This window comes from Stigmatopora argus, chromosome 18 (assembly GCF_051989625.1).
Source record: "Stigmatopora argus isolate UIUO_Sarg chromosome 18, RoL_Sarg_1.0, whole genome shotgun sequence".
NCBI lineage: Eukaryota > Metazoa > Chordata > Actinopteri > Syngnathiformes > Syngnathidae > Stigmatopora > Stigmatopora argus.
The window spans coordinates 6,585,208-6,605,450 of NC_135404.1; the positions used below are offsets into that span (position 1 = coordinate 6,585,208).

The 20,243-nt window shown below is 44.2% G+C and overlaps 1 protein-coding gene across 2 annotated transcripts; it reads left to right on the plus strand.

Moving 5' to 3' along the window:
- The first annotated feature begins 395 nt into the window (after positions 1–395).
- taok2b (TAO kinase 2b) lies at positions 396–16,397 on the plus strand. 2 transcript variants are annotated; one of them, XM_077625445.1, is made up of 20 exons: positions 396–886; positions 2,581–2,721; positions 2,799–2,870; positions 2,931–3,032; positions 3,543–3,588; positions 3,674–3,770; positions 4,319–4,432; positions 4,522–4,613; positions 5,687–5,780; positions 5,848–5,929; positions 6,791–6,958; positions 7,494–7,700; positions 8,012–8,262; positions 8,341–8,518; positions 8,590–8,718; positions 9,193–9,396; positions 9,510–9,749; positions 14,097–14,309; positions 14,387–14,569; positions 15,246–16,397. In XM_077625445.1, the coding sequence occupies exons 2-20, from the start codon at positions 2,590–2,592 to the stop codon at positions 16,119–16,121; spliced, it is 3,480 nt and encodes a 1,159-aa protein (XP_077481571.1). In that variant the 5' UTR covers positions 396–886; positions 2,581–2,589; the 3' UTR covers positions 16,122–16,397. The 2 variants fall into 2 exon arrangements, with proteins under 2 accessions (XP_077481571.1, XP_077481570.1); XM_077625444.1 differs by lacking the exons at positions 14,097–14,309; positions 14,387–14,569; positions 15,246–16,397 and having other exon boundaries at positions 9,510–13,098.
- Positions 16,398–20,243: the final 3,846 nt, after the last annotated feature.

A 20,243-nucleotide genomic window follows, 5' to 3' on the forward strand; every position in this document is an offset into this window, starting at 1 on the left:
AAAACTCAAAACCAAAAGATACATACACATTCTATTTTGATTAATTGCTTAATTTTATTTGTTAGTTAAAATAAACTACAATTAAAAAGGGAAACCCAGTAAATTCAGGGTAATAATAAATAAATAATAAAGTTATCCAATCCAATCCAATACAGGTGACACAAAATGGGAACTTTTTAACAGTCCAATAAAACCAGGAGTTAGGGAAGGGAAAATATATTAGTCTGATTAATTTAATTATTTTATTATTTTAGTAATCATTCTTGAAATCTACTGTTAAGATTCCTCCATTTCATCTTGAATACTGTAATATTTATCCTTACGGCCACAAGACGGCAGTCTTCTCAACACAGCCAAAATACCGCATAGAAGAAGACCACTTCCGTATTCCTGTCCCCTCCCATTCGTTCCTCCGCTTCTCCGCCATCACGGAAAACCGAACAAAAACCCCCCAATGTCGAGCAAAATGGGGAGAAGGCGAAGAGCGGAAAAAAGCCACTAATGTCACTGACAGCGCCCCGTTGAGCATGGAACGCACTCGGCTGGATTTATGAGCCACAATGCGGACTTCCCATTCGGCTCGTAATTGCTAACTAGCGCCGCTAATCAGCCCGGAATTGTGAAGCGAGTGGCCGCTCGCTCAGTTCGCTTGACAGGCAGCCGCTTTTTCTACATGTCGACTGCCCAATTCCGTCTAAACTTCGCAATGGCGAGGGGTTTGAGTCAAGGCGTCGACGGGAAAAATGCATTTTGCTCGCGCTGAGTAGACGGCCGCTGCAGGAGAGCTGGCCGCTTGGGGGGGCAAAAAAAGGGGAGTGAGACCTACATTTTTCTTACCAGGCCAGTCAGCTAGCTTCGGCTAGCTCCAGTGGATTCCAAAACCACGGTGAGAACAGATTTGAGCTTTTATGCAAACTACTTGTGTCCAAAATGACTTCTTTTAGTATTTGACAGCAGTCCAAATTCACCTTGACATTGACTTTTGTATGGTCTCTAGAAAGAAGCGTTATGAAATGATAACAACCGTTTTACCCAGGATTAAATATCTTAAATAAAACAACTCATTGGCTTCAATTGACGGTGATAAACGTCTAATCCATTGGATTAGACGTTTATTGTTGTCAATGGCAATGAAACAAGATGATTCAATTCCAAACACCCAAATTGAAAACATTTTGTTTCTTATCTCATTTTCTGAACTGCTTTATCCTCACTAGGGTCGTGGGGGGTGCTGGAGCCTATCCCAGCTGATTTTGGGCCAGAGGCGGGAGACGCACTGAATTGGTGGCCAGTCAATCGCAGGGCACAAGGAGGCAAACAGTGTCCAATCAGCCTACCGTGCATGTCTTTGTAATGTGGGAGGAAACCGGAGTACCTGGAGAAAACCCACGCAGGCCCAGGGAGAAAGTGCAAACTCCACACAGGTGGACCGACCTGGATTTGAACCCAGGTCCCTCACTATGAGGCCGACGCGCTAACCACTCACCGCCGGGCCGCCCATTTTGTATTTCTGTAAATGGTATTTAATGAGGTAATATATATTTTGACGGCTGTCCCTGTTTTTTTAGATGGGTTTTGGATCAATTTTACTGAATATTGTATTGATTAAAAATAGTATGTTTAAGTAGGAGAAAAAGGTGGATTCTACCTTTTTTCGTGGGACATAGAGAGGGATAGGATAGATACATTACCTTAAAAAAATCTATTGAATTACACTTTTTTTTTATTTAGACAATGAGGAAGACTGATAATGTCCCAATATTTTCTGCGCAACAAAACAGCTTGTGCAATTGGTCATGCGTAACTCTAGCGTTTGCATTAAAACTGATGATAAATGGAACTAATAATGCTTAGTTTTGGCAAGCAGTGTCGAACATGTAATTAATTATCTTTTGACTTAGAACTTTGATTACTCTTTGCAGTTTGCTTTTGACCAAATTAAATTGCATTTAATATTAGTGAGGATTGTCATTCACACAATTTAATCATTATTGTGAATAGAGTGGACCACGTTGAGGAATCCATTTAATAGCTAAGTTGTGCATTGTATTACATTATTATGATAGCTGTTCTCTGGTTCTGTTTATTGTCAAATAAATGTATTTGTTTCGTTTACTAAGTTTTGCACAAAAACAGTGGAGATTGCACATATTGTGTTCTAAAATACAAATGACATTTTATTTTTTGACCCTGCTAGCGCAACGCTAATATAAAATCAGAAGCAATTTTGTTAAATATACTACTACTAAATACACCCTGAATGTGTGGCATGCCAATTACGTGTTAACTACTAGTTAACAAAAACCCCAGTTAAATTAATGTTTTTTAAAAGAATAGAATTTAGATAATATGAGAAAAGCAAAATGATATATTTTTTGAGCGGTGGCCAAATCGCCCCGCCCTAATTTATACATTATAACCTTTACAACTGTAGCGGTAAGGGAACTAACTCAATGATTAGGCGGTTGTGTTGAACAATTTTTACAGCACCAACCACATTAATTTTGTGATAACGTACAACATGATTTTTGCGCATCAAATATTGGAGTCCTTATTTGTGACCCCACCCGTGTGGTCCAGGCGCTGGTCATGCCTTCGAGTGTGCGGGCCGGGAGCCTGAAGGACCCGGAGGTGGCCGAGCTCTTCTGCAGGGAGGACCCCGAGAAGCTCTTCACGGACCTGAGGGAAATAGGACACGGGAGCTTCGGCGCGGTCTACTTTGTGAGTCCAAAACGGCCTATAAAGGATGATTTGAGGAGCTAAAGTCTTCATTTTGTAATCATCTGCTCGGTCGTTAGGCCCATGACATCCGTACCAATGAGGTGGTGGCCATCAAGAAGATGTCCTATAGTGGCAAGCAGTCCAATGAGGTAAGAGTGAGGCGCATAATTCCAGCCAGATGCTTGATCTAAGAAGAGCTTGCCTTTTAGAAATGGCAGGATATCATCAAGGAAGTCAAGTTCCTCCAGAAACTGCGGCACCCCAACACGGTCGAGTACCATGGATGCTATCTGAGGGAGCACACGGCATGGGTGAGTGAGTCCTAGGGGGAAAAAAAGTTGACTCATTGACTCATTTTACGGTGGTGGACATCCCAGGCCATTTTATTTTTGGTCAAAAAAGTTAACTTACTTATCGCTATTGACGGCGCTAGACGTCCAATCCGTTTTTACTGGGTTTCGTGCCGTCAATGGCACTGAAAGATGCGCCTATCCACAGCCAGTTTCAGTGAATTGGAGATCTTTCATTGTCAATACCAGGCAATACGATAATTTTGTGTCAGTTTTTTTTCCACATAAAGGTAAGCTCTGGTAAATTTTTGATCAATTCCTGCTGATTTTGAGGGACTTTCCAGGGATGCGTCTTGTTCGTCTGTCGTTTCCTGCTGATTATTTTTAGGCATTTCTAGATTACTTCCTTTTGGGGCATTTCAAGGTTTCCTATTAACTCATTGCATTTAATGATATATGTACAGTATGAATGAGTGATTTTAAGGAATTATAAATATTCCCATTCTCTCGTGTCGCCTCTGTCTTTGCTAGCTGGTGATGGAGTACTGCTTGGGTTCCGCTTCAGACTTGTTGGAAGGTGAGAACTGAAATCTGTCATACTGAAGGTTACAAGTCATTACTGTGCTGAATATTTTAATAAAGTCGGATATTTCTGCTCGTAGTCCACAAAAAGCCCCTCCAAGAAGTGGAAATAGCTGCGATTACCCACGGTGCACTGCAGGGACTGGTCTATCTTCACTCTCACAACATGATCCACAGGTTTGCTGCTTTGTTAAAACTTTCACACACACAAACTTCCTCTGTTAAGAACCGTACTCTTTCGACTTGATGTAGGAGTATTATGAGTACTTTTAGGTAGTATTTTAGTCCATTTTAGGAGTATTAAAATGATTTTTTAGAGCATATTTTCATCCATGTTTGAGTTTTCTGGAGATTTAAGAATATTCACATTACTTTTGAGAGTATTCAGATTACTATTAGTGTATTTTAGTACATGTAGTTTTCAGATTAGTTGTAATAAGAATTTTTGTAGATTTTTTTTAGTACATCGATAGTACTACTAGAATTTTTGTAAATATAAGGATATTTATGGCATGTTTATAAAGTATTTAAGTACAACTAGGAATGATTACTTCACTTCAGTATAATTTTATTCATAGGTAGCACTTGGGGACTCAAGTATTTTTGGAGGTATTACTTTGTTTAAAACGCTTAAACTACCGTTTTCTACTCAACTTAACAGGAAAATGTGGTTGACCACAGAACAAATGAATGTTGTAATTCACTTCTCTGTCATTTTCTCTCAGGGACGTCAAAGCAGGCAACATCTTGCTGACGGAACCCGGCCAGGTCAAACTGGGCGACTTTGGTTCTGCCTCCATCATCGCGCCGGCCAACTCCTTTGTAGGGACACCTTACTGGTAGGGCCTCGGGCATTTTAGCCGACATTTGTGCCGTGACACTCAATCATCGTCAAACAAGAAGTCAATGTTTTTGGTTTCTGCTGCAGGATGGCTCCCGAAGTGATCCTAGCCATGGACGAGGGTCAGTACGACGGAAAAGTGGATGTGTGGTCACTTGGCATTACCTGCATAGAGTTGGGTAAGGAGGCAAAACCACATTGACCTTTCCCGCGACAGCAATGGACGTCCAATCCATTTGAAGCGGGGGGATCGTTCAAATGGATCGGACGTCAACTTGTTCTAAACTCGTTTAAATTCTCCGCTGAACGATGCGGGTGCCACTTCATTGTCAGTCAGGCTCATTCCGTTTTTATTTGTATCTACCGTATTTTCACGACTATACGGCGCATCGTATTTTTAGCCGCAGTGTCAATAACGAGTGCTATTTCTGTATATTACACACACAAAGGACGCACCGTTTGCATAGACGCAGCCAGGCATGGCAAAACATACACCAGCTTAAACATACACGCTACACCCACGCGCTAAAAACACGTTTTTAAAAAGGGGACGGAAGCACAACTGAGTTCGGTTGTACTTTATTTAGCCATTTTACAATGTACTCACGTCATCATCACCCACAAATCCATCAAAGTCCTCATTTTCTGTATCTGAATTGAACAATTGTCCAAATGAGTCATCGAAAACGCTGAGTTTTATACGTTCGTCCAGGCGGCCACAATCCATTCGCAAATAGTTGCTAGCTAGTAGCTAGCGTAACTATTCCAACGCTGCTTTCCATGCTTCGTAAAGCTGTGTTGATGCCAATCGCCAGGCCACAATCCATTCGCAAATAGTAGCTAGCTAGTAGCTAGCGTCCATGCTTCGTAAAGCTGTGTTGATGCCGATCGCCAGGCCACAATCCATTGGGTGTATTGACAAAAGAACTACATATCCCAGCAGTCACTGCGCAGTACTTTTTCTACGGGGAAAATAGTAGAGTCGGGGGATGCTTGTCGTAGTTGTGAGAGCTGTAGAGGATGCTGTACCCTATCGACTGATTTATTTTATTTTATCGTGATAACAATTTTAGTATTGGTCCATATATAAAGCGCACTGGGTTATAAGGTGCCCTGTCTATTTTGGAGAAAATTTAAGACTTATGTGCGCCTTATAGTCGTGAAAATACGGTATTTATTTTTTGCAAGACATCTATCTTCGTCAATGGCAGTCACAGATTTAATCTAAGTCCTGGTTTGTTCCCCCATCCAGCGGAAAGGAAGCCTCCTCTGTTCAACATGAATGCAATGAGTGCCTTATATCACATCGCGCAGAATGAGAGCCCGGTTTTGCAGTCCAATCATTGGTAGGGGACCATCGAGCCCGACAAGGCCGTCCATCGACGCCTTCGACTGACCCGCCTTATCTTTCAGGTCGGATTATTTCCGGAATTTTGTGGATTCGTGCTTGCAAAAGATTGCCCAGGACAGACCTACCTCCGACGTGCTGCTCAAGGTGAATTTAGACCCAGCTACCGTTTGTATACCTCATAATGGGGCTGTCAGTATTTTGCCCCAAGCCACATTGTAGTTATGCTTTTATTCAAAGGGTGTTATTTATGCCAACTAGGTTGACAGAATTACTAGACTAAAAATTCAACAGATTTTCTGATCATTAATTGACATAAGATTTCGTCCAAATACTCTTTTTGAGCCTCTTGATAACAAATATTCTCTTATTTAAAAAAAAAATATATATATAACTTAAAATTTCAATAGAAAGAGGGAAAACATTAAAATTTTCCGTTCGTCTTTTGAGTTTTCATTGAGGAGGGAAAAAAAATTTAATATTATATTTTCATTCATTGATTTACATTGAAAAATAAAAGGGGAGAAGAGTAAGCAATCTCTGTTGTATTTATTTTTATTTAAATTTTTAGATTTAAAAAGATTTTGGGGATAAAAACATTGTGCAAAACCCCTTAAATATACTTCAAAATATATTATTTCAATCTTTTTTCCTTTTTTAAAATCTTTTAATGATTTGATTTTCATAAAAAGACCGTGAAATTTTATGTATTTAACATATTTTGACTTGCATTCAAAATAAATGTGGAAATCAGGAAATATTCAGTTTTATTTATATTTTTTTTGAATGCTTTTTTTTGGGTGAAAAAAAACTGAAAGCACTGGAAAATGCTCATTTCTATTTTTTTCTTAAAAAAAAAAAGCAAAAAAAAGATGAATGTTTTCTATATATATCTCTTGAGTTTCATTTGAATTTTGGCACGAACCATGGCATGATTTACTTTCATTGACACCTGTGTGTGCCTAAAGGTATTCCTATTCTAACCTCAGGGTTTTTCTGCCCTTCCAGCACCATTTCTTGTGCAGGGAGCGTCCAATGACCAGCGTGATGGACCTGATTGCGCGTACTAAGGACGCCGTCCGTGAGCTGGACAACCTTCAGTATAGGAAGATGAAGAAAATCCTTTTCCACGAAGCCCACAATGGCCCTGCGCCTGAAGGGGCGGACGAGGAGGAGGTAAAAAATCGCAGGGTAGTGAATTCGCCATAAGTGAAGACGCGATAATCGAGGGATTACTCTACAGTTGAACTTGTTCATTTTGGGGACCTTTCATGTTGCTGAACAATATGAAAGACATTTGTTTGGTCCATCCTGTCTTTGTATCAAACTGTTTACCGTGTAATATGAAGGTAAGACCACTTCCCTTCCATGCAGAAGGCTTTGTTGTCATTGGTTGCCTCTTCCTCGAAAGGAAGTCATGGAATTCAGGGAATGCCTATGTTCAGTCAAATGTATTGAACAACTATCGTATTGATGGCTTAAAATCAAGTAGCGCCCTTTGCTAACATGTTTAATAATTTCATTTAATCGCATGTACAAAGGCGACAGGCGCAACGTCATGTCACCACGTTTGAGTAGCCCCGCAGTGTCATTGAATTTTAAGATGACTGAGTTCATCTTTCTGCAACAGCAGTAGAGTAACAAATTCAGTATGTGTTGACATTTAGTCGTTTTGTCACTTGCTTAAAGCATTTGTTGTGGATCTTTTTAGGACGTGGAGCAGTACATGCTGCGCACGGGCACCGTGAACAGCATGGAGAGCTCGCACTCGCTGCCGTCCATGTCCATCAGCGCCAGCTCCCAAAGCAGCTCCGTCAACAGCCTGGCGGACGGTTCGGACGACAGCGGCGAGATGGCCATGATGCAGGAGGGCGAGCACACCGTCACCTCCAACAGCTCCGTCCTGCACAAACCCTTGGTCAGTTCCAGCCACGCGCAATATTCACACTCCCAGTTTGTAGTGGAAAAAAATGGTAATATTACGACAGTAAAATTGAAATACGACAAACTATACGTCAATATTTTGGGTTTCTTTGATTCCTGTTGGTAAAACCTTGATGAGACTTTATATTGTAAATATAGGTGACAGAGTTTCAAATGAGAAGATTTTCAGCAAGTGTGGTAGCTTGAGATTTTTGCGATCCAAAGCGTTTGGGAAACATCGGTTTAGAAAATGTTGTTTTCCGCGAGCCCTCCTCGTTAAAAGTCTTCTTCTGTCGCCCCCTGTAGAGCCACGATAACATCTACGACGACCCGTACCAGCCGGAGGTGGACTTGCAACGAGAGGCCTCGTCCGCCAGCGGAGTGGGCGGCGGCGGCAGCGCCGGCGGTGGTGGTGGTGGTGGTGGAGGAGGAGGAGGAGGAGGGGGGAGGCGCCGTCGCGGCCGAGACCACTTCGCCACCATTCGCACCGCCTCCCTCGTCACTCGCCAGATCCAGGAACACGAACAGGGGTCGGCCTTGAGAGAGCAGATGTCCGGGTAAGCGGTAACGCGACTTAGGCCAATCAAGAATGCCCACCGTCTTTGTACTGACGCTCATGTCACGGACGCCTACAGGTACAAGCGTATGCGCCGGCAGCACCAGAAGCAATTGATGGGTCTTGAAAACAAGCTGAAAGCAGAGATGGATGAGCACCAGCTGAGACTGGACAAAGAACTGGAGAACCAGAGAAACAGCTTCTCTATGGAGGGGGAAAAGTTGTGCAAGAAGCACTCTGCCATTATGGATAAGGAGGTTAGCTGGGAATCGAGGAAATCTAATATTAGTCTGATCAGCATATTTCTAAGAGATGTTCTCTTTCCAAGACCAAGGCCGTCCTGACTGAGGAGAAGAAGTTCCAACAGCACATACTCGGTCAGCAAAAGAAGGAGTTGACGAGTCTACTAGAGTCGCAGAAACGACAGTACCGACAACGCAAGGAGCAACTCAAAGAGGTGCTGGTCCACGTCCAAGAGCAGTGGTTGGGAACCTTTTTGACAGAGAGAGGCATAAACAATTCATATTTTGAAATGTTATTCCTTGAGAGCCAGACTCAGAATTTAAAAGTCAAAATACATGGAAATGTGAGCATTTTCCTTGGTAATTTGACCACTTTTGAAGTACAGAGTCTCTGAATTATTTTTGTTATGTTGTCGCTAATCAATGAGCATCAATGAGTGTATGGAGAAAAAAAAGATTAAAGCGGCGCTCGAGGTAGTGTCAGCGCCTCAATGCCGACGTAACGCTCCTATTGGTGCGTTCGGGGCCATATTTTAGCTCACAGGTTAGCGGAGAGCCCATCAAATTCCGAGCCATAGGTTCCCTACCCCTGTCCTAGAGTCTTGTTACCCGTTGACTTTTCTTGTTTTTCCAAATATGGTCAGCGGTTGAGCAGAATTCCTGTTGTGGCTGCCGTTTCAAATTTCTAGGAACTGAATGAGAACCAGTCAACGCCAAAGCGGGAGAAGCAGGAGTGGTTGGTGCACCAGAAGGAGTGTCTGCAGCAGCACCAAGCCGAGGAGGAGTCCGGATTGCTGAGGAGGCAGAGGCAGTATTATGAGCTCCAGAGTCGCCAGTACAAGAGGAAAATGCTGCTAGCACGTCACAACCTGGAGCAGGACCTGCTCCGAGAGGTACCATTAAGTAGACCCGAATTTTCCCTTTGCAATCAGATCTTTGGGAATGCTTAGATAAGTGAATTTCACTGGGAAACTGGAGATGGCCAACTTTCTCTTTCTTCCTGTAGGAGCTAAACAAAAAGCAGACGCTGAAAGACCTGGAGTGCGCCATGCTACTGCGCCACCACGAGTCCACGCAGGAGCTGGAGTTCCGTCAGCTGAACCTGGTTCAGCGCACCCGGGCCGAGCTGATCCGTACCCAGCATCAGACGGAGCTCACCAACCAGATGGAGTACAACAAGCGGCGCGAGCAGGAGCTGCGGCAGAAGCACGCCGTGGAGGTCCGACAGCAGCCCAAGAGCCTCAAAGTGAGTGACGGTCAGACTGCAGACGACTTGACACAGTTAGAAAAGCTAGAGATGAGCGACGATGACGACCTAAGTGACAACAGAAGGGACAGTGGGGAGAACCTGAGGGACGGGTTTGCGTCTGTGGGGTCAGAACGGTTAGATGATGCCAAAGAAAAGTTAGATGAAAGCAAAGAGATAGACGGAAGCGAAGGGCGAGAAGAGATTGGCGAGGTAGAAGGAGTTGGCTGGGAAACGGGTGCAGAAGGGCTTGACCAGAGCACGGGATATTTCAGAGTAGAAGAGCCGAGAAAGGAGGGTGAAAGCAGCGAAGCGGGCGTGGAATTTACAGGGGAGGATGAAGAAGTAATGAGCAACTACGTAGACGAAGAAAGTGACGTGAGGTTAAAGAGGAGAGAGTCCGACGGGCAAGAGGCTTGGGAACAAGTGCGGGAGGTCCACGGGCTGCTTTGGGAAGACGAGGACGAGCAAGAAGGAAGGGGCGTGGCCGACGGCTGCCCATGCGAGCTGGTCTCCTCGCCGTCTCTGGACGAGAGACGCGTCCGAGAGCAGGGGCGGGACGACCTGTCCGAGTTTTACTTCCCCAACCTTCCCGATGAGCTGGAGGCTGTCCCTCCCGTCCCTCCGCCCCCTCACACCTGGCTCTTCTCTCACCTGGCCAGCCTCCTCCTGTCGCTTTGGGCCGCCGCCCGTCCGTCCAACTTGACGCTGCTCCTCCTGTGCGTCCTCCTTTTGTCTCTGCGCCGCTCCCCCGCCGTCCCCTCGCTGGGCTCGCTTCTCCTTTCCGCCGAGCTGGCCCTCCTGGCTCATTTCTTCTCCTACCTCCTCCTGCGCTCCGTTTTCTCGCTCTGTTTCTCCTCCTACCTTTCGCTGGGCCCGTGGGCCAGCGGGCTGGCGGCCCTGGGGCTCTCGCTCAGCTTGGGGATGTACTACGTCCCCGTCATTCTGGTGTCGGCGTCCTTCCTCAGCTCGCCCTCGCTCTTCCTCTCGCTCTACCTGGCGGTGGTCTTGGCGGTGCGGCCGGCACGCCGCTTCCTCCAGTGCGCCCCGCGTAAGATCAACCGGCTGTTCATGCGCGTCCTCTTCCGCCTGCCGCGGCCGCTCTTCGTGGCGTGCCAGACGCTTCTGGGCGGCGTGGCCGAACGCAGCCTCTACGAGATGTTTCCAAAAGCGGGCCGCAACTGGGGGTCGCGCCGCTCCAAAATCCCCGTCCCCCTTAGCACCCTTCCCTTAAACCAGCGAGCCCGTAAAGGGCGCCGCTCCATTCCGGCGCGGGCCGTCTCGTGGGCTAAGCAGTTCGCCCGCCGCCCCTTGTGGGCCCTCGCCGACCTAGCTAACTCTCTGGCGCTCAAGCTGGCCGGAACGCTGGTTGGACAACTTCCGGTCGGCGTCCATGTTTGGTTGAGGCGAGTGGGGGTTTTGAAGAAGAAGCCGCCCTGTCGCCTGCCGAGACTTTTGCCCCGCGAAGTGAGGGAAGCTAGGCTGAGGGAACGAATGAGGTGGGAAAGGGAGAGGCGGCGAAGGGAGGAGAGGGAAAGGATTCTCCGCGATGTCACGCGGTGGGAGTGCGCGCTCAGGCGAACGTCCTCGGGGCGCTTCGTTCGGGGGAAGGTTCGCCCCTGGAGATGAAAGGGAACCAGCGTAAATGAGTGTCCTGCTTTTAAATGTTACCGATAGACACAGTTGCGCTTTAGCGGCCGTTAGCGATGATAGACGTCCCGTAACGTGGCGTCCAATCGTCTTTCTGCCGTGGATTTCAATGGCTTTATCACTAGCGTAACAGGAGCAGGTGTTTGATCCATTTAAAGTGGAGTGGTGGCAACCAATGAACGTATTTATAAAGAAACATGTAGAAAATATTTTTTATAAATGAATAGAATGTTTAACATCTAAATTGAAATGTAAATGTACTGAAATACACTTTGGGGTATCTTCCACCAATAACACAAGTTAAATAATAAAGTAGTATTCATAACAAATAACATACAAAATCAATAGTTGGTATTTAAAATAAGATGATTTGCTGTGCTTGGGATTTTTGTTTTGAATTATAAAAATAAAATAAAGGAACTAGGCAAGTTAACAATTTTTCAGTCATTTTAACTGGGAAACCTAGTTGTGATGCTGCCAACCTCTCCCACTCAAAATGGATTGGACATCTAACACTCATTAAACATTTCTGTGTCCATCATTAACATTGAAAAAAAAACATGGTCCATGACAGACTGTTATTCCAATTCAAAATGAACTGGTCTGACTCTTTAAGACTCAAAATTAAAGAAAAAGCTCCCTGATTGGCTACGGAACTTTGGGCCCAATCACAGTGACCGTACCAAAACCCAACCAAATATTTCATCATTTTGCTTTTTGTAAAAGTTCCTCACATTTCGCTCTTCATTGTTAAAGACAATTGTTTTGTTTTTTTAAATCACCGTGTCTGTGCAATGACTTCATTTTCTTACGTTTGTTCTCTACGCTTTGAACAAATTTGACGGTGTTACGCGACGAAAGATCCAACACTAGCTGCCTGCCGCACTTAAAACGTGCAATAAGCGTTAAATCTATCTACTAGTTGAGTCCATTTCCAAATCTTATTGCTGTTTATGCAATATTTTTGTTATGTTTTACCATGTAAACATTTGAGATATTTTTCTCAATAGTCACGAAGCAATTGAGTGCCTTTGAATAAGTATTTGCACAAATATTCTAAGTATATAGAAATAGTTGTTTTTATTATATGAAGCCATATAGACAATCTAATGGAGAAGAATGCATCCAAAGACTGAAACAAATGTGAAATTAGATGAGATGAATTTCTTTTCGTGGTATTTTTGCAGAGTTGTAACGAACGGTCAGGAAGTCGGACCAAAAAAAAAAAAGTGAACCTATGCGAGTTTGTCTTCGTTTAAAGAAAAAAAAATGAATAGAATGACTGTAGTTGAAATGAAGGTTTTAAAATACTGTGTTTTTGGGTGCGTCAGGGTTTGACTTCGAAGAAATCCAAATGTCGCAAAGCAAGGAAGTTAAAAAACAAAAACAAGCAAAACTAACTCAGGGCAATCAGTTCGAGATCTGTTTTTTTTCTCCTCCATATTTAATTTGACTTAATTTATTTGCCATTATTTTAATTGTGTGTTTTTCTTTTATTTGTCTGATTTGGATTCCTCCATGTGATTGCTTGTATTGTGTTGTTGACGCATCACCTCGACTTATTTTATTTTTTTACCTTTTTTTTAGCAGTATTTCTTTCAAGAGCACTACGGCTTTTAAAAAAAAATATTTTGGTCACCAGCATAGAAACCAAAATATGTCATTTTCTGTTCACCCAAATAAATTCCTTTGTGTTGAACTCATTGTCCTGTTTGTTTTTTGTTTTTTTTTTGTAAATGATTTTAGTCTCCTTTGTTGTTTGTTTTCCCCAATTCAGACATTTTGTTGTTGTGCTCCCTTTTTTGTTTATTTTTAATTTTTTGGGTGTGATGCTATTCATTCATTTAACTAGAAGAAACAGACCTAAGCAGACAAACTCAAAGCAGTGCCATATTTCTGACCTTTTTGGACCTTTCAATACCATACAAATTTGATTTAAACGTTCATTCTTTGATCAAATTATTTTCTAATTTCTGTATCCTTTGACCTCACTACCCCAAAATGTAATTAATTGGTGCCACTTGATATCTAATCCGACTCGAGGCCAAATTCAACATCTTGTTATATTTGGGACTACTTTGACCCTTTCACATATCATCCTTCCTGCAAATTGGAACCAAATGCAATATTCTATTGCAAAATGTATTTTCTGACCTTATTACCTGAAAATTGGACTAATTGGCTGCCATTATGGCACGATGTGTCCAATCCATTAGAACGAGGAGGCCTAGCAGTGGATTTTGCTTCCATGCCACCCTTCCAAGTTCAAATGGATTGGGCCTCTATTAGAGGTTAACTCATTTGAATTCACATCAGGAAATTGACAAGCCATATAATCCCTTTAATCAATCATGAGTTACCTTAACAAATTCCACTTGAGCAATTTTAGTTCTTTGTTTTTGTACCGTCCTATCAGGAGGGTATTAAAATGAAAACTATACATATTTGAAACACCATGTGTTAAAACTATCAAGATTTTTTTCATGAATTGTTGACTTCATTTAGCCCTCCAAATTAATTAAAATGTTTATTTTCTTTATTAGGTCATTCATTTGGGGAAAACTTTCTTAAACGAATGTTTTTCCTATGTAACATTTCTTTTCAATCTCAATTTTTCCGTATTACGTGAACGTATTATCTTGCGATCCGAGTGGTCTCCCGACTTTGCGGACCGCCCTTCTTGCCTGTGTCCCGTAGTCCAAAGAGCTGCAGATCAAGCGTCAATTCCAGGACACGTGCAAGATCCAAACCCGTCAGTACAAGGCCCTGCGGAACCACCTGCTGGAGAACACGCCCAAGTCGGACCACAAGGCCGTCCTCAAGCGCCTGAAAGACGAGCAGACCCGCAAACTAGCCATCCTGGCCGAGCAGTACGACCACTCCATCAATGACATGCTGTCCACGCAAGCCGTGAGTAAAACCGGACCCTCTCGAACTGGGGCACTTTTTCCTCAGACCTTGTCCCTCTTCTTCGCATTCGTCCTCAGCTGCGATTGGACGAGACGCAGGAAGCCGAGTACAAGGTGTTACGCATGCAACTGCAACAGGAACTGGAGCTGCTCAACGCTTACCAGAGCAAGATCAAGATCCACACGGACACGCAGCACGACAGGGAGGTCAAGGACCTGGAGCAGAGGGTCTCCATTCGCCGCGCCCTGCTGGAGCAGAGGGTCAGTCTCGCTTTATAACCGGGGGCACAGATTGTCACAGATTCAATCTCATTTATTCTCAATCAAAGACGCTGCATGAAAACCATCTCATTTAGATGTATTCAAAAAAAAATATTGGGGCGGCACGGTGTACGAGGGGTTTAGCATGTCGGCTTGACGGTTCTCAGACTGAGGGTTCAATCCCAGGTTCGGACCTTTTTTGTGGAGTTTGCATGCAAATCATCTCATTTAGAAGTATTCCAAATTAATTATTGGGGCGACACGGTGAACGAGTGGTTTAGTATGTCGGCTTCACGGTTCTCGGACTGAGGGTTCAATCCCAGGTTCGGACCTTTTTGTGTGGTTTAGCATGTCGGCTTCACGGTTCTCAGACCGAGGGTTCAATCCCAGGTTCGGACCTTTTTGTGTGGAGTTTGCATGTTGTCTCCAGGCTTGGGTGGGCTTTTTGCGGGTACTCCGGTTCCATCCCACAATTTAATTTGCCCCTAGGTATGAGTGGTCCATTTCCTTGTGCCCTGTGATTGGCTGGCAACCGATTCAGGGTGTTCCCCGCCTGGTGCTTGTAATTGGCTGGGTTAGGCTCCAGCACCCCGGTGACCCTCTTGAGGATAAGCAACACAGAAAATGAATGAAAATGAAATGCCCGAATTAACATTTGGCAAATATACGCACGCAGATCGAAGAGGAGATGCTGTCCCTCCAGAACGAGCGCTCGGAACGCATCCGCACTCTCTTGGAGCGCCAGGCCAGCGAGATCGAGTCCTTCGACTCGGAGAGTTTGCGGCTGGGCTTCAGCGGCATGGCGCTGTCGGGCCACCCGGGCGACGGCTACTCCAAGCAGGGTTACCCCAACGCCCCGCCTCCGGCCCCGCGTTCCGCCAGCCACTGGAGTCACGGGGCGCACCCGCAGAGCGCCGCCTTACCGCAACCCTCTCGGCGGAGCCACAGCAGCAGCGGCGGCGGCGAAAGGGGGGAGCGGCGCGGCGGCGACTCCTCGTCCTCCCACTTGGCGCTGGGCCGGGACGGGGGGCGCGAGGGCCACCATTCGTCCTCTCCGTCCTCCTCGTCTTCCTCCCAGCACCAGCGCCATCACCTCCCCCAGCACTACCACCACCAGAGCACCCCGCAGTTGTACCGCGAACGGGAACGCGATCGAGACCGGGAACGGGAACGGGAGAAGGAGAGAGACTGGCCCGGAATGCGAGGAGCCGGCGTAGATCTGGTCCACCCTCTGCCCTTGCCCTTCTCGCATCACCTGCCTTCGCGCTCCTCGTCCCAGTCCCTGGCCATGCTACCTCCGCCGCCCCCGGCCCCCCCGTCCGTCTCGGGCCCTTCGTCGTCCTCCTCTTCCTCCTCGTCCTCGCAGGGCGGGGTCTACGGGGGCATTCGCGCCGCTCCCAGCCTGATGGCTCTGAGAAACAGCCCCCAGCCTCTCAGGAGGACGGCGTCCGGCGGGGGGCCCGGGGCGGCCGCCGGTCCCGACGGAGTCCTGAGCCGGAGCACCTCCGTCACCTCCCACATCTCTAACGGCTCGCACCTCTCCTACTCTTAAAGCTGCCGCTTCTCAAATTTTTTGGGGGGGGTCCACGCTCGTGGGTTTAGAAAAGCGTTACTTGAGCGGATAGATAGTTTGGGGAGGGATGAAGTGGGAAAACGGTATACAAATTTACAACTTTAAAACTTGAACAAGGGGGTCTAAGGACAGACCTTTGAGGGATTCCGTTAAATCCTATTTAGTCAAATAAAATCTTTGACCTTTCTCATGTCGAACCCAACTTCAATTACTACTAAACAAAGTGTAAATGGCTAATCCTCCAAGTGAAGCTAGATCTGGCCCGCCACGTCATTTTCTGTGGCCCGCCAAAAGCTAATTTTGTGCATCAACTTCATATTTCTTGCTAATATACCAAAATTACAGATTGCCCGGAACTCATTCACTGTCATTTAATCAACAATTCAATTTGACCCTTCTAGTAAAAATGTACTAAAGGGTTAGGCTGCTATGGCTCTAAAAGATGAGCAAACACACCTAGTTTTCAATGGATCGGACCTCTATCGTTGACACTGGCAGTCAATTACTTTATTTACTTGCATACAAGTCGCCCCCGCGGATAAACTGCAATCTCAAAATTGCCTTAAAATCGTAGAATTTTAGAATTTACTTTGCCGATGTCTACTGGCGAAAAAGAGGATAGCAAGTCTTGTGTGCATATAAGCCGTACCCTCGATTCAGTCATTTTGTTAGTTACAAATATGGCTTATATGCGAGAAAATAAGTTAGTTGATCAAATTAAAGTCTCAAAGGCGTTCGCATTGAAATATTTAAATAATTACCAAATATATTGACAAGTGAATGAAAGTGTCACTAAAAAACTAGTGTTGTACCAATTCTAGTACCAACCCGTTATGACACTAAAATCGGAAAGTACTAACAAATAACTCTTCGGGGTTTTGTTTCCAACCGCCATAAAACCGTAGAAGAAGAAATCTTCTGCTGGCGTGGGACGTTAGTTATCGAAACGACAAAGTAAACGGTAGTAACCTGACCCAATTGAAAATATTTTGTATGTTTTTTTCAAACAGCATAGTATCGGTACAGTATCGAGATTGCACGGTCGTGTATAGGAATCGTATTGGGTGTGAAAATGGTATCAGATTAACACTTGGAAAAATTGAGACTGCAATTATTGAGTTTTTTTTCATGTATTTTTCACTTATGATTTGATAAAAGAACAAAATTATGCTAACTCATTCACTGGGAGATGTTGAGTTAGCATTCGTCATTAGCTCGTTACTTGAAAAATATTGTTGCGGTGGTACTTTGATGTAAACATCTAGAAAAAACTACCAAGCGATGTAGATTTTGGAATTTTTTTTGCATTTTCCGACGGAAAATGGAGGACCCCAAGTAGACCCCAGTTTGAGGGGATTTTTCGGTGCCCCTTTTAGGTCATGAGGTGCAGCCTGCCCTTTATCCACTCAGGCTGGCAGAGAGGAGAGGAATGTAAACACCACATGAAAAACAAGTAGTCTTTCGTGTTTCGTTTTTATACTTTCTAGAAAACTTTGGAATTTTCTTCCGATTCAACGGCCGCGTCTTCTTCTATGATGTTCTAAGCTGGAATGGAGAAACTAAGAGGACCACCGGGAGAGAGAAAAACAAAAACAAAAAACACTGGGATATTGTTTCTGTACTCACTGTATTTGTATGTCATGTCCAGATATATAAAAGCACTGCTGATGAATTCGTCGGCTGCCTTTGACAGCGGTAGACGTCGGATTCGATTTGACCGCCGGTGAAACTTTCTGAGGGGTGAGTTTATTCATTCATTCTTACTCAATCGAATCGGACGTTTGTCGCCGCCAACGGTGCGAAACGTGTTTAAAAAACAAAAATAGTTAATGGTTTCTTTTTTGTATTGAGCCTAGGAGGAGAAAAAAAAATACAAAACGTCACCAATGCCTTTTAAGGATTTCTTAAAGGGACGTCACGTGATCAAAATGTGTCATTGATGACCACAAGTGAATGTTTGTAAAGAGACTAAATGTATAAATGAGGAAAATGATATGAATAATTCAGGCATATACATAAGTATCTTAACGTGTAGGTGTCTAAAGGCGTCACTTCAATGCATGAGCTCAATGTGCAAATGACATTCGTAAGCATCACCAAACATTTGGAAATGTAACGTAGCCGTCTCACCCATTTTGGATCTTTATTGTACATATTTATGTGGAATATTATAAGCAAAAGCGCCGTTTTATAGAGTTACACAGATGCCGAACAGTAATTTTGATATACAGTACTGTATTCAAATGAGTGTTGAATATTTTAGGGAAAACGACTTGACTCCAAATGCATTTTTTTTTTTAGAGTTGTCAATAGGCAATCCTGATTGTAGCTGTCGTCGTTTGTTCTCACTATGTAAACAAACACAAAACAAAAACAAACAAAAAAATACTGTCAGGTGTGCTTTGTGTTTGAGGTATTAAGGATTATTCATAAGGGGTTGTTGATCGTTCATGATTTATGTATGTGTGTTGAACAGTGAAGTCACATTACGATGCCACTTTGAAAGACAATAACTAGAAGACAACACAAGAAACGTGTCATTTACGCATAGATTTTTTGGAACATTTCATTTCAGGTATCATACAGGAAGATAGGATTTCTTAGTGGATGTGAAATTGAGCTTTTTATCAATGTTTGCCAGTAGTATTGTTGAGAAATTTGCCATGCATCTTAAATTGGACATTCACAAATCTCCTTTTTCGGTAAATACTTGGTGTACTTATTGGTTTTTCATTAGTTGTGTTTAATCAAGGACAGATCCTGTTTTGGAGAAACTAGCCTAAGCGTGTTGCGTAAACGCAGCTTTGTTGATTGAAAGATCTAGAAAGCGCCTGCCGTTTAATAGTTTGGGGCAAATATCAGATTTGAGTTTGGTTTTCAGCTTTGATCAATTAATGGTGGTTTGTCAAGAACAGAATACTGTTTTTGAAGAACTGTCTATGTCACGCAAAGCTTTTGACTTTCGACAAACGGTTCTGTCTTTTCATCCTTGTTTTTTTTTTCAAGAATTGATTTTGTTTTTGACAAACTTGCAGTGACTCGCGTTAATTGACCTGTGAGTTGTCGTAATGTGGCAACTTTAAAGCGTCCCAAACTTACCCCAAGAGTTCAATGTTTTGCCAAGAACAGATAGCCGAATCTTTTAAGAAAGTTACTTCAGATAGCGTCAAATGCTAATGATGTCACATCTATCTGAATGATACCTGAATTAAATAGAAAATGTATGTACGTACGTATACACTACTCCAAAAATGAAGGAATTTGGGGTGTTTAACCAGGGTCGTAACCAGAAGTTTGGTCGCCGGACGTTTGGTCGCCCGGACGTTTGGTCGCCCGGACGTTTGGTCGCCCGGACGTTTTGTCGCCCGGACGTTTGGTCACCTGGGTGAATATAATTTTGAGAGCTGGTTTCAACCGTAAACTCTGTCATGTTGTCAAACGTCCGGCGACCAAACGTCCGGGCGACCAAACGTCCGGCGACCAAACGTCCGGGCGACCAAACGTCCGGGCGACCAAACGTCCGGGCGACCAAACGTCCGGCGACCAAACGTCCGAGTACCAACCAGGATGAGCCTGAAATTGTGGGAACCAAGAAATCTAACATGACCTTATGAGTATGAGGTCAAATGAAGTTGACTTGCAGAAGTCGTCAAGAATTTTTGGTTTATCTTTCAATTTCCCCAGAAACCAGAAAAATCCGGCTTTGAGTAGTGTATACTACAAAGCAATGTTGTCTCCAACCAACTCTTGACCTCCATTTTTTATTTTATTTTACAATTATTATAATATTTTTTTTAATTGGACACTGGAATGTAAAAGCTGTTTAATTCCATTTTTGTTTGAAGTGTTTGTATTTCAATTTAGGACTTCACGGAAAGCACGAGCGGTAAAAAAAAAAAACGGAAAGTGTGGACGGGGCCTCGACTGAGCCGCCGGATCGGCGGCTGTGACCGGAGCAGCTTTTTGTTAGCGTACGCTCGACGGGGGTGTCGTTGACGCTGCTGAGGCCCAAAAGCTTTTTCGTCGGGCTTATTGAGTTGGGATCGGGACACGTGCATGCATAGAGAGACAACCTTCTTGAAACAAAGACTGGTCATTTGC

What these genes read in the sequence shown, in the direction of transcription:
- taok2b (XM_077625444.1), top strand. Translation starts at nt 2,590, where the DNA reads ATGCCTTCGAGTGTGCGGGCCGGGAGCCTGAAGGACCCGGAGGTGGCC. An exon ending in CCGTCCTGCACAAACCCTTG is followed by an intron (nt 7,701 to 8,011) that starts GTCAGTTCCAGC and finishes CGCCCCCTGTAG; the next exon opens with AGCCACGATAACATCTACGA. An exon ending in CTGCCATTATGGATAAGGAG is followed by an intron (nt 8,519 to 8,589) that starts GTTAGCTGGGAA and finishes TCTCTTTCCAAG; the next exon opens with ACCAAGGCCGTCCTGACTGA.